The 14,948-nt window shown below is 37.7% G+C and overlaps 1 protein-coding gene across 1 annotated transcript in view; it reads left to right on the top strand.

Moving 5' to 3' along the window:
- The window catches only part of ROS1 (ROS proto-oncogene 1, receptor tyrosine kinase), a 101,174-nt gene that overhangs the window by 15,676 nt on the left and 70,550 nt on the right, over positions 1-14,948 (top strand). The window contains 4 exon segments of the mRNA XM_036768255.1: positions 4,162-4,236; positions 4,239-4,353; positions 5,249-5,361; positions 6,413-6,589. Coding sequence (XP_036624150.1) covers positions 4,162-4,236; positions 4,239-4,353; positions 5,249-5,361; positions 6,413-6,589 — 480 coding nt within the window.

Below are 14,948 nucleotides of genomic sequence, written 5' to 3' on the forward strand. Positions count from 1 at the left end.
TGTATTAGCTGATGGATTATCTGAACAAATGAAATCATGGATCCTTTAAATAATGAAGCATTAGAGTGAAGAATGCTGTGTGGTTACCACAGAGTTGTGCTCAGAAAATATTGATTGAAGTTAATCAAATTGGTAGAGTGATAATCATGTCACTATTCTGCTTCTCTAGGTATGTGTCTGTGAATAAATCGCTCTACCACTATGCATGACACTCTTCTCTCTATTATTTCATCTAAGAAAATTATAGCTGATTCTCATGATTCGTTAGTAGTTTTATTGTCTGTTTGACTTTTTCACCACTGGCAGATTATTTGGAGAATCTTACTTACTGTCTCCAGTTACCATATTAACAGAATAGGCAATTTCATTTTCTTATTCAACTTGAACATAAGGAGAACCTAACAGTGCTATTTTCGTGGTAGAGGGTCAAGACAACTCCCCATCCCCCAAAGAAGCTTGTAGTATGCTTATTATATTTCAGCCCTGAATATTTTCCTTCTCTATTCCTTCTTCCTAGTCAGCTAGAAGGGGCTTAAGCAATTTTGGGAATGGGAGATTTGGGGTTGTAAAAATAAGGGCAATTTTAGAGGGGATGACAATTTCATTTTTAATTTGACTTTCTTTTTCTAAGGTGAATATTTGAAATTAAAAAGTTTCTATCTATTCCCTTCTCTCATTACTAAAATTATGTAAAGTAAAACCTCATTAAACTCCTTAACTGAGGGAATGTCAGTTAATGAGTTAAATGTTTGAACTACAGAATATATGTAAAGCTATTCACTTTGAAGTGTGTTAAATCAAATTAGGATAACGACATTCATTCATTTATCTGGACATTCCCACTGCTGAGTGGAAAGGTCCTTGCCTGAATTGTTTTCATGATGAGTGACAATGGGCTGGCGATTAGCACATGTGTGTATGTATGTATATATATGTATATATACATACATATATACAAATACATGCACATAATATATATACACATATATACATACATACATACTATTTCTCTCTGCATATATATGTATAAATATATGCACATATATGTAATATTGGCTAGAAAATACTGCTTCTGCTTATACAACACAACCCATATTGAAAATCAACCTTCAAAAGAGACTACTTAGTGTAGTGGAAAGATCAGTGGTTTTGCAGGCAGAAGACCTGAGTACTTTTATAGCAGTCTTCTATAAAGTAATGTGCCTGATTTTCACTGACTTATGGAAGCAGTGGCAGTATTTTCTAGCCAATCATACAATATCATCTTTATATCTATATCTCCCTCTACCTCTATATCCATATCTACCTCTACGTTTATATCTATGTCTAAATGTACCTCTGTATCTATATCTGCCACTATATCTCTATCTGCATCCATATCTATCTCTTTATCTATACCTGTATCTATATCTATTCCTATATCTGTATCTATATCTATCTCTATCTCTATGTCTATATCTGGATCCATATCTTTATCTACTTCTTTATTCATATCTGCATCTATATCTATCTGTCTCTATATTCATATCTGTATCTATGTCTATATCTATACACAGACATATACACACATATACATATTACCTACTATACTAATTGTCAACATTTAAACTTAGCATGGAAACAGTTTGCCCAAGGATCTATTTACATTTTCAAGCAAATCTTTGCATTTCCAGGCTTCAGTTTCTTTGGCAGTAGAAGGAGGATACCAGTGACTGCCCTACTCCTTAATTCATAGAGTCATAGGATTATAGATTCGGAGCAGTAAAGGATTTCAGACGCCATCAGGTCCAGGTCTCACATTTTACAGAAAAGGAAACTGAGTCCTAGAGTTGCCCAAGGTTACCCAGAGAGTAGATTTCAAACTCCAAAACAACACTTTTTTCCACAAGAGAAATTATTTATATGAAAACATTATATGGCATGCAAGGTGTTAAACATACTTCAGAAATGATACTTTGAAAAGGGCTCATGCTATTTAAAAACAATTTTCTGCCCTAGGTATTTTGAATACTGACCCCTTCCTCCTAAAAATCCTCACACTATAAATTTTCACTTTAAATGAAGAAAGAGTAAGTATTATTATTAATAGTTAACATTTATAGAGCTCTTTAGGTTTTGCAAAGTACTTTACTGATATTATCTCATTTGATCTTCATTAACAACCCTGGGAAGTGGGGGCTGTTAACCCCATTTTACAGTTGAGAAAAGAGGCATACAGAGGTTAATTGACTTGTCCAGGGTCACAGATAAGTGCCTGAGGCAGAATTTGAATTCAAGTCTTCCTGACTAGTTCTAGCACCTTATCCACTGCCACCAACACAGCCCAGCTGCTGGATCCATTGTTGCAAATTCAAAATAAGTGGAATCTGACTTTAAAAAAAAAAACCTATATGTATTATTTAAACTATATTTTGTAGCATTGGGTTGTTTAGTGTAATGTCTTCTGGGTTTTTTTTTTTCATCAAAAAGAGGGGACAAGAAATTACTTAGTAAACATTATTTTGTAGTTTAATTATAAAATTTAGTGAAGGACTTCAATTAACCCACTGACTTGTTTTATGATGCTCTCTTTGGGTCCTTCTTCACAGGACTGGAATGACTGCTGTATCTCCTAGCTAATTTGTGATTGTTTTTTAAAAAAAAAACATGATTACTAGCCTGAAAAATAAGGAACTCAAACTTTGAAATCTGAAGTAAAATAATGAAAATGAAGGCATTTTTGTAGTTTGTAAGGGTTAATTTTTTTTTATTTCAGGATTTTGTTTTTTCTAGGTTTTTTTTATCATTTGTCTTTCCAGGGCTGTAGATAGGGAGGTAAAGATGCTCAGGGTGAATTAGGCGTAAACAATAATATAGCCTGAGAGAAAAGGGAATTACCTTCATTAAAAGTCATATTACATTTAACCATATAGTTTTGAAAAAATACACTTTTATTGCCCATCCAAACATTCAACAAACATTTATTGATTATCTATTTTGAACAAAGTTCTATAGGGCATAGAAAGAATAAAGCAAACATCTGCCCTTATGATGCTGTTAGTCTAGTATGGTAGATAAAACGTACAAATATATAATTGTAATACAATAATATAAAACATGAAAATGCCATAAAAGAGATATAAACAAAGTACTACAAAAGTTTAGAAAAGAAATCCTACCAATCTTATAGGTATTTATTAAACACCTATTAAATGCAACGCACAGTGCTAATGAAAAGAAGGGAAGGGGGCAGGGGGAGGAGTGAGGGGGAAGGAGGAAGAGGCAGACCTGAAAGATCTTGTTAATTCATTTGTGCCTACTTTCTTAAATGTTAAGGATTTTGTGTAGGATTTTAATTCTTTTTTGATGTTTATAGTTATAATTTAATAATTTTAGTTTAAATAAAGTATTTTAACTTGATGCCTGAATATGATGTACAGGAACCTGAAAATGAATCAGAACTTTGAGCCTGAAAATGATCAGAACTTTCTTTAACAACAGTCAGTATCAGTAATTTCTTTTCCATAGTAGCGGTATAACCTTATAGATAAGGCTCTATTCCTCACTCCCACCCCCAAAGAAGTCAGATTGAACCGACTGGTCCCTATAGCAGGTGCTGGTGGCTTCCAGTGAACAATAGCTTGGTATAAACCAAATAGCACTGTGAGTTGCTAGGGAGAACCTGGCAAAGGATAAAACTGGGTGGATGGCTTGTAGACTAAGATGCCAAATCTAAATTCCTTCATGTGATTCCGGTCACATCCTACAATGAACTCATTGAAGGACTGAGAGTCTTTTTAGAAAACTGTCCTGCCATCTGTGACAATGAATTCACTGTTTTCTTAATCTAAACTCTCCACGTCAGCAAAGGAAACCTGAGGCACCAGGCAGTAGAAAGCTGAACCATCCAGAATCCTTTGACATGAAAGCCTGTTTAGTGTGATTGGAGTAAATGACTCACTTCGACTGGAAGCTGACCACAAAGTCCTTTAGTTTAAGGCTTTTCCCAATCTGTAGGGCTTCAGGGTCCTGAACAGGGGACCTAGGGAGATTTGTTCTATAACTGCTATTGCACCGGGGTGTAGGGGGGAGAGAAACAAACTGATAAATTTGGTGGCAGTACTGTATGTCATTCCTGATGTCACAGCATATAAAGTACTGTTACTTAACTCTCTCACTTAGGTCCTTTGGCCTGGCAGAGTCGGACTTACGTGAAAATCTCCACCCAAGATGATGCTGAGATGACTCGTATCTTCCCTAGCTGCAAATGCCTAAGGTGTAGAGCTTCATCCAGTATGAGGTGTCTATGAGGGTAAAGTATCCCATGGGGCAAGGGCCATGTTCAGAAGCTTTTGTAGATGCTACACTAAAACCAGGGGACATATTCCTGACTGAGTGATTCTGGCATTCAATGTGGAAATTTGTTTTGCTGGATTATGCATATTTGTTATGGGGGCTTTCTTTTCTTTTCTTCTTTTTCTTTTTCTTTTCTTTTCTTCCTTCCTTCCTTCTTTTTTTCCTTCCTTCCTTTTTTCCTTCCTTCCTTCCTTTTGCCCTCCCTCCTTCCCTCTCTCCCTTCCTTCCTCCCTCCTTTCCTTCCTTTCTTTTTCTTTCTTTCTTTCCTTTCTTTCTTTCTCTCTTCATTTCTTTCTTTTCTTTCTCTCTCTCTCTTTCTTTCTTCCTTCCTTCATTTCTCTCTTTCTCTCCCTTCCTTCCTTCTTTCTTCCTTACTTATCTTATTTCTTTCCTATTTCCTCCCTATCTTCCTTCCTTCTCTTCTCTTCTCTTCTCTTCTCTTCTCTTCTCTTCTCTTCTCTTCTCTTCTCTTCTCTTCTCTTCTGTTCTCTTCCCTCGTCTGCCCCCTTACTCTTTCCTGTGATTTTACTGATACAGAGAACTTCTGATGAACAAACCTCATAGCTCCACTAAATAAAACCAGTCCCTGATCCGCTACATTTTAGACATTGTATGGGGCACTCATTGGGCTTCTAGTACGTATATCACAGATGAAGGAACAAGGTCCCAGAGGGGTTAAGTGATTTCCCCAAATCCACATAGACAGTATGTGTCAGAGGTAAGACTCAACACGGTATAAAATCCCATTAATACTGTTGAATGAACTTTCTGCAATATTTTTTCTAAATTTCAGTCTTTCCTTTCTTTAGAAAAGAATGTTTGGTGTTAGTTGAGAGAAAGAATTGGTATAATCAGTAGAATCCTTGTGAATAGGATATACATTCTGAGATACTTCTTTCAAACTTTTTTAACTGGCCAAAGAGCCACCATTTGTTGCCTCTGTGAAAGAGAATGGACTTTGGAGTCAGCTGTTAAATAGCTTTGGCCCAGAAGAATTCTTGTCTTCAAATATATGGAATGTGTCAGGTAAACACTACATCCTCTGTTCTGGGAAATGTTTCTATTCTTTTATGTTCTCTAATCTGTCAATAAATCAAAAAGATAGAGCATTTTATTATTCAGTCAATAAAGAAGAAAAAATTTTGTGGTTAAACTGTATGTATGTCAGTGAATGACATTGTTAAATAGATGCTAATGTTCAAACAGGGAAACCATTTATTATCCCACAACGTGCTGAGTTTAGATTTTGACATATTCATTTTTTAAGCTTTGATTTGATCTTTTTTTTGTACGTTTGTTCCTGGCTTTATAGCCTTTCTGACTCCTCAATAGGAGTGTTGTGCCCATACAGATGACTTTCTGTAAATCTTTACTGTGAGATTTCAGCAAGATCTGAAATCGAAGTGTGCAAATTATGGGCTAGCAATAAGGATGTCAGTCAGTTGTTCATAGCTAGCGTTAGGGGTAGGATTTGAATCCAAGTCTTCCTGATTCCCAGTAGAGCATTCCATTCTCTACAGAGCCCTCATAAGGGCTAAACTTTTGGGGAGTTATTCTGAAAATTTAAAAAATTAAGGAAATAAGTACAAAGCTTGATGTTTTGGCTTATTTCCATGGGGTATTAGTATGTACTTTAAGTTTCTGTTAAGCTGAACGTGATGATAACATGCTTATAACTCCTGCTACTGGAGAAGGGTGTGGCTGGTGGATCACTTGAGTTTAGGAGGTCAGAGTATCAGCAGGGCCAAAGCAAATCCAGTGTGTATACTAAGTCCCTACTTATGTGCTGAGGCCCCAAGGCTACCTGAGGAGGAATGAACCAGCTTAGTTAGGAAAATGGAGCAGGTTAATTGCTTCCATGCTTATAGGTCATGGGATGGGGCCTTTGAGTGGACATTGCACGTCTAGCCTGAGAAAGATAAGGAGACCCAGCCTCACGACAACAACAACAACAAAACTTCCACAATCCCCTGTACCCCAAACTATCTTAAGATTTAAATGGAATGATTTCTGTTGGCTCAATTATGTTGGCATACATGAGAAATAATTGCTCTTTACCACTCATCATGTTTTTGAGACATGAACTGGTATAACAACAGCCTCTACTAAAGCAACACTAAAGGAGATGTTTACCTGTGGCTGTTAAAGAGAAGAATGGGAGCGTCCCAGAATTATCGCTTCTCCAGAATTGCAGGAACAAGGGCACTGGCTTTTGAGTGCTTGGTTCACTATCTCTACTGGGCTAGACAAACATGCTAAGTTAACAGAATGCTGATGAACTAGAATAATGTTGACAAAGAATATCATGCCTATAAACATATGCTTTCTTTCTTTACTCTGTAACAAAAAAAAAATAACCAGATATAGTCTCTAAAAGTGTGTTTTTTAAAAGTCTACTGGCTGTCAATCATTACTGTTTTCCATTAAGAATTTATTTTTGTAATTTAGGGGGAATGGATATTATGAATGATTTATATACTGGGATATGAAATTACAGATGCTAAAGATTAAAAGTAAGACAGACCAGGAAAAGTCTCAGAGAGTTCAGTGATATTAACATGCAAACTCCTTTGATAGTTTTGGATGAATTTTAATGCAGTGTTGATAACATACTGATGTGCCACAGGAAGAAACCTAAGTTATTGGGGAAAACCCAAGTCTAAGTAGAAATAGCAATGTATTTGGAGACAAGACTGGGATTTAAATCTGAGTTCTGCTACCTGAGTGACCTGAGTGACCTTGGACAAATTACTTCTTTCTCAGACTCAGCTTCCTCACCTGTAAAATAAGGAATTTGGCATTTCTTCCAAATCCTATGAACAGAAGGCAGACCTTTCTGGGATATTCAAACTAGAGTCCTTTCTAACACAAAAATGGCAACTCTAACTAATTAATTAATTCCCTTATTCATTGTTTCATGTAGCTTTAGGGCCATCTCCTTCATTCTGTGTGAGTGGTGACTAAGACTAGAAATAGGATTTAAATTCCTGGGGATAGAAAGATAGCTGTTGGTGGGTTTTCTTCTTGCCTCTTCATTTGGACAAAACATTTACTTCTGAGCCCATTTCCTCATCTCTTAAATAGGCTGCCCTGAGGAGCTATGAACACTCATTAATTTATGTAGTTTTTGAAAATGCACTCTCAGCCTTAAAGCCTCTGGGATTACTGTTTAAAATGTTACACAATTAAAATTATTTCACAAGAGCAAAAGATGCTCCATTCCAGCAACACAGGAAGCTATAGGCTTAGGGAAGGGAACTTGAAAAGGTGACTCATATTACATCTTGAAACCAAGAAATTCAGATTTTAATAGATGGCGGGAAAATTCTACACAGAATCAATGAACAGGTATTTATTACTCACCTACTATGTGTCACATAGAGGCAGCTAGGTGGCCCAGTAGATAGAACACTGGGCCTGGAATCAGGAAGACCTGAGCTCAAGTCAGCCTCAGTGACCCTGGGCAAGTCACTTAACTTGCTTGCCTTAATCCACTGGTGAAGGAAATGACGCATCACTCCAGTATTTTTGACAAAAACAAAATGAAACAAAACAAAAACTCCATGGACAGTATTGGCATGCGCTATAGTCCATGGGGTCATAAAGAGTCAGACACAACTGAACACCCAAATAATTACAATGTATTATACACATTGTGCCAGTCAAATGTCAGACATAAGAGCTTCCTAATCTAAAAATCCTTTGAATGAAATCTATAGCAGAATCCCAGTTGAGGTTCACTGTCACTTTATTAAAGGAAAGATGACTTTCTTTTTTTTTAATCTGTTGACTTTACTGTCTTTAATTTATTTTTTTATTTTTAGTTTTCAACACTCAGTTCCACAAATTTCTGAGTTCCAAATTTTCTCCCCCTCCCTTTCCTCCCCCCTTGCCCCGCCGAGACAGCGTGTAATCTGATATAGGTTCTACATATACCTTCACATTAAACTTATTTTCACAATAGTTAAGTTGTAAAGAAGAATTATAACCAATGGAATGAGCCATGAAAAAGAAGAAACGAAACCAAAAAAGAAAAAAAAAGAGATCAAATAGTTTGCCTCAATCTGCATTCAGACTCCATAGTTCTTTCTTTGGATATAGCTAGCTTTTTCCATCATGAGTCCTTTGGAGCTATCTTAGAACCTTGGATTGCTGAGGAGAGCCATGTCTATCAAAGTTAGTCATCACAGGTATATAACATGTGCCTGTAATTGTGCACAACGTTCTCTTGGTTCTGCTCCCCTCACTCAGCATCAGATGACATAGGTCTTTCCAGGTTATTATGAAGTCCATCTGTTCCTGATTTCCTATAGCACAGTAGTATTCCATTACATTCATATACCACAACTTGTTTAGCCATTCCCCAATTGATGAGCATCCACTTGTTTTTCAATTCTTTGCCACCACAAAAAGAGCCGCTAGAAATATTTTTATAAGTATGGGTGCTTTCCCCCCTTGTATGATCTCTTTGGGATATAGCCCTAGAAGTGCTATTGCTGGGTCAAAGGGTATGCACATTTTTATAGCCCTTAGGGTATAGTTCCAAATTGCTCTCCAGAATGGCTGGATCAGTTCACAACTCCACCAACAATGTAAGTGTTCCTATTTTCCCACATCCTCTACAGTATTTATCATTGTCCTGTTTTGTCATGTTAGCCAATCTGACAGGAAAGATGTGGTACCTAAGAGCTGTTTTGATTTGCATTTCTCTAATCAATAGTGATTTAGAGGATTTTTTCATATGACTATAGATATTTTTAATTTTTTCCTCTGAAAACTGCTTACATGGAGCAATGCATTGAGGGTAGACCTTAAAGGTTTTAAGTCCTGCTGGTTAGCTGTGTGACCATGGGAAAATAATTTATCATATCAATGCCCCAGAGAATTCTCTGATGTTATAAATTACAGATGAATCATTTGTTTGCACTGATGGAAGGAGTTTCCATATGAAAGAAATCATGGATCACTTTTTATAATAAACTGAGCTTATTAACTAGATCATAATAACTTGAGCTTATTAACCAGATTATTTGGTATTTTGGATTATATAACCTTGGTGTGCTGTCTTGTATGCAATCTCATCATGGATTTTAGAGCTGGGGGGGACCTCTGCACTGTCTTCTCTTGAGTTCCTAGCTCCATAATCATTTTGCCACTTGCACCCTGCCAAGCCTCAGCTTTGGATCTCTCCCACCATCTGCCCCTTTCACTCCTACACAAGTGCTGCCAAAGGAAGGTCGAGAAAGTCACACAACTCTTCTGATTAGATTCACTACAAGTTTGTATTACACATTACAAATTTGTATTATACAACCTCAACTGGCTCTTTACTGTTGCTAGATCTACCATGCCTCCCTCATCAACTCACTATCCCATTTTCTAAGCAGTTTTTCTAAACCTTTTTGTCCCTTCTCAAACCTCCCATGACTCCTCAGCCACCTCAGCTCAGAAGGTTGCCTCTTATTTTACAGAAAAAAACGAGGCCATCCTCCCTGAACTCCCTCTTCTCCCCTCTTCCTTATCACATATCACTCAGCTGCCTTCTGCTGCTATCTCCTCCTTCATCTGTGTCTCACACAAAGGAGTGGTCTTAAGGTTAATCCCTCTACCTGCTCAAGTCCATCCCATTTTCTCCAACCCTCTGCCATCCATACTCTATCACTTATTTTCATTCTATCTCTGCCTACTGACTCCTTCTATGTTGCTTATAAACACGCCTATGTCTCCCTCATCCTCCAAAAAACCCCTCTCACTTGATCCTGCTAACTATTACCCTATATCTCTTCTATCCTTGGTGGCTAAACTCTTTGAAAAGGCCATGCCTTCACTTTCTTTTCTCTCATTCTCTTCTTAACCTCTTACAATCTGGCTTCTGATTTCATTGCTCCACCAAATCTACTCTCTCCAGAGTTACAATGATCTCTTCTCTACCAAATCCAATGACCTTTTCTCTACAGTATTCTCTTCGATCTCTCTGCAGGCATTGACTCTGTTGCGATTCTTGTCTCTTGGTTTTCAAGAAGCCTCTTGGTTCTCCTCTTTACTTACATGACTATTCCTTCTCTGTCCCCTCATCCAGATCTTGCCTTGTCCCACAGTGTTCAGTCCTGGGACCTCATCTCTTATCTGTCTATACTACTTCACTTGGTGATCTCATCAGCTCCCATGGACTTAATTGCATCTACATGCTGATGATTCTCTAATCTCCCTATCTTTCCCTAACCTCTCTGCTGATCTCCAATCTGGTATCTCCAACTGCCTTTCATACATGTCAAACTGGATTTCTAGTATGCAATTTAATCTCAACATGTCCCAAAACCAAACTCCTTATCTTTCCCTCTTAACCCTTCCTCTACCTCCTACCTTCCCAATTGCTGTAGAAGGCAACACCATCTTTCCAGGCCCTCTGGCTTACAACCTAGGTGTCATTCTTCATTTCTCGCTATCTCTCACCTCTTTAGATCCAGTCTGTTGCCAAGGGGCCATCAATTTCCCCTTTATACCAACTCTCTTGTCTTCTCTGAGACTGCCGCCATACTGGTGCAGGCCCTGCCTCTGCCTTCCTCCATTCAACCACTAAAGTAATTTTCCTAAAATCGAGGTCTGACCTTGTCATCTTGCTACTTAATAAACTCCAGTGACTTTTATACCCATCACTCTACCACAATTGTTCTTTCTGAGTTAACCTATGAATGGAATGTAAAAACACTTATTAAGATGCTTATTATGTACTAGGCACTGTGCTAATTGCTGGCTATACAAATGCAAGCAATACAAGGTGGTCCCTGCTCTCAAGGAGCTTATATTTTATTAAGGGAAGATAACAGATATAAGGGAGTGATGGCCAGGGAAGAATGTTTTGGCATTGTTGATATGACTGCAGTCCTTAGAGCTAGATTAGGAAAGCAACATGGAAGTGGGGGAAGCATGGCACAAAGATGTTCAGGAAATATCTTGGTGGGTCTCGATACCTATGGTAATTCATCAGTTAGAAGCCCTGTGTCCTAAGGCAGGAGCTTAAAGTGCCAGTTTGGAGGCAGAGGTTAGAGCACAGGAGCACACGAGGATGAAGAGAGGCCTGCAGCATTGATTACCTTGGAGTAACAAGTTGACCCGAACTGGCTGCTTCTGAAGTTGTCAAATCTAATGCACTTTGTTAATCCTCCTCTTCCTTGACTTTTCTGTAGCGTCTGACACTGCTAACCAACTCCTTTTTGGTATTCTCTTTGATTTCCATGATACCGTGCTGATTTTTTTCTACCTTTGGCTGATCTTTCTTGCTTTTTTCCTCCCTCAGTGGCTCTTCCTCATTCTACTTCACGAGTTTGGATGTCCATAAAAGTCCGTGATTGAGTTGCTTATCTTTTTGCACTCTCTTACTTGGCAATCTCATCTACTTCTATGGCTTTGATTATCAGCTCTATTTGGATCATTCCCGGACCTATTTCACCAGCCCTATTTCTCCTCTGAACTCCAGTCCTATATTTTCAAATACTTGCTCAAATCTGATAGGCCTAAAATTGAAATTGTTCTTCTACCTCCCCCATCCTCAAATCTGTCCTTCCTCCTAATTTAATTCAATGGTATCACTCCCCTCCCAGTTGCCAGTTCTGAAACTTTTGAGTTATCCATGACCTTCTCCTCTCTTTACTCTCTGCATCTATTCAAAGTCCTGTCAATTCTACTTGCAAAATATTTCTCAAATCTTTTTCCACTTTTTCATTTCCACTGCTATTGCCCTGAAGGTCTCGTTACCTCAAACTTAAAGTGTTGTTATAATCTGTACTAGTCTTCAGTCTCTTCTAATCCTTTACACTGCTAATAAACCAAATGCACAGATCTGACTTACTTTCCTGCTCAAGCACCCTCAATGATTCTCTTTTGTTTACCAACTAAGACATAAACTCTTAGCCTGATGTTCAAGAGCCTTCTCAATCCACAATCTCTAACCTATCTTTCTATTTATATTTCACACTTTTGCTATGCACACACTCTACATCCAATTTCCAACCTTTTCCTGCCCTATCATTCCTTAGTTCATATGTATATCAAGTCACTCATGCTTAGAATGGATTTCCCTCATATCCCTGCCTGGCAAAATCCTTTTATTTCTCTGTCTCTTTCTGTCTCTGTCTCTCTCTCTGTCTCTCTCTCTCTCCCCTCCCTCCTTCCTTACCTCCCTCTCTCTCTCCCTCTCTTTCTCTACCTCTCTCTCTTTCTCTCTGTATGTTTGAAGTTTGGTTCTACTTTACGAAAATACATAACTTAAAGGTATATAACAGTCTCCATTCAAGACATACACACTTGCTAGATTAAATGGGTTTTTTAGGCATTTTATTTCAACAAAAAGAAAAATAGGTAAACTTAGTGTAAAGAGTTGAAACAAAGTTATGTAATCACATTTCATGTTCTTGAGGGCTTTAGAAAATGTATTCCAGTTCTTACAGAGTTCTTACAAAGTCCTTTTATTTCAAGGCTTAGTTTAGGTGCCACCTCTTTCATGAAACAAAGCCTTCCCTGGGTCCTACAGACTGGAAGTGATCTCTTCCTCCTTGAAGACCTCACATGCATTTAACCATGTCCTAATTTGTTTTTGTTATTCATGCAGATATCCCTTCCTTTTAGGTGGTAAGTTCATTTAGGACAGAGGTCATTGATGTTTTCATCTTTTTTCTCCCTTAAGGTCCTGCATACAGAAGACATACTAAGTGTTAGTCAGGGTTGAGTCTGAGATGCTATATTTGGTTTCCTGTAGTTCTTTTTGCAGCTTTAATTTTGTTCATTCTTTTCTGACCATGTACAAACTCTTCTAAGAAGCCTTTCCCATTGTTCCTGTTAACTTTTCACCCTCTTTTTCATTCTTCACTTTTTTTCTCCCTCATGTTTCCTCCCCCATACCATTTTGGTAAACATGTGGTCTTTAGACACATATATGGGGTTGGAATCATGGTTATGATAAAAGGGACAAGTTCAAGATTTTTGAGGGAGAATCCTTCCAGGTCCTGTTGTCTCTTTTCTTTCTCAGTTCTATCTCTGCTTTGGATGTATAAAGATGTCTACATCCTTCTTAGGTACATAGGCATGCTCATGCTTACACAACATGTGTTGAAGTCTTGAGTATATATGTAGCAGTTCCCAGCATTTTCCCCTATTTGGCAAGTATGCTCAGAGTGGAGGATGAGTAGGAATGTACGTAAAGATGGTCTAGGACAGGGGTGGGGAACCTGTGGCCTTGAGGCCACATAGATCCTCAAGTGAGGCCCTTTGACAGAATCCAAACTTCACAAAACAAATTTTTTTTTATTAAGGGGATTTGTTCTGTGAAGTTTGGATTCAGTCAAAGAGCTGCACTTGAGGACCTAGAGGGCCACATGTGGCCTCAAGGCTGAAGGTTCCCCACCCTTGGTCTAGTGGGAGAGATCACTACATTATCTAAAAACAAACTACTCAGAAAAAATAATGCTAGTTCAAGTTCTTTACAATTCACTGACCATCCCATTTAATTTTTTTTCAAATACAGAGATAGTCTATGCAAACTGAACACATAGAAATTATGACTCATGTCAAGTCTTCAATCAATGACACAATGGCGGATTCTGCCAGTGTATATATTTATTGGACTATAGCATATTCATTGAAGAGCACCAGACTGAATGGAGAGTTCCCTTATATTACAGGCCTAGCCATGGTTTTCTGGGAAAAGTGACTGCTTAATAAGAAAATAACCTCTGTGAGAAACCAAATAAATATGTATTTCCTTGGATGTCCCTGAATAGTTCCTCACTTCATCCATGATAATGTAATCATTGTTTGCTGTAAAGAGTAACATCCTGTTAAGAACAAATGTCACAACTCTTGAGCATCAACCTGATTTCCTGTTCTTTGGTCATCTTCTGTTTCTTTTCCAGCTTTGGCCTAGAGATGGTTTTGGAGGTCACACATGCCTCAAATCTGTGCCTTCTATCACTCATAGATTTAATAACTTGTAAGAGCACTTTTGCTTTATTGTTACAAAGTTTGGGATCGGGAGCAGATTTTTCTCATAGAAAGGGTTGCAGAGTGCCTTTCTTTTTTTTCCTTGGAAAATACTTAATATAGCATAGGGATTATTCAGTCTTTAAATGTTTGATAGAATTTCCTTGTGAATCCATCCAGTCCTGGTTGTTGTTTGTTTATTTGGTTTTTATTTTTGCCTTGATCTGGGATTCCATTGGCATAGGAAACTTCCCATGAGGAAACTGCCTAAATTACTACTCAATTAGTAACTTCTCTGCAGTTTATAGTCTTAGAGAGTTGCCTAGGAGCATTCAGAAATTAAGTGATTGTTCAATGTCATAGTTAATTTTAAAGGTAGATCTTGAACCCAGGTCTCCTAATTCCAAGACCAATTTATGTGTACTTTGATGAACTGTCTTTCATTTTACATGACAGTTTGTTAAAAGCTCTGTTCAATTTCTCTTTCTCATACAGCTTTATCTACTTATTAATTTCCTTTTTCCTTTTGAATATTTTATATATTTGTAAATATCCATCCATGTATTTTATTGTCTCAGTTTTGTTGATCTATACAGGAGAGGGATAGAGATCAGGATAGGGATTGAACCTGAGATTTC

Source organism: Trichosurus vulpecula, chromosome 7 (genome assembly GCF_011100635.1).
Source record: "Trichosurus vulpecula isolate mTriVul1 chromosome 7, mTriVul1.pri, whole genome shotgun sequence".
Classification (NCBI taxonomy): domain Eukaryota; kingdom Metazoa; phylum Chordata; class Mammalia; order Diprotodontia; family Phalangeridae; genus Trichosurus; species Trichosurus vulpecula.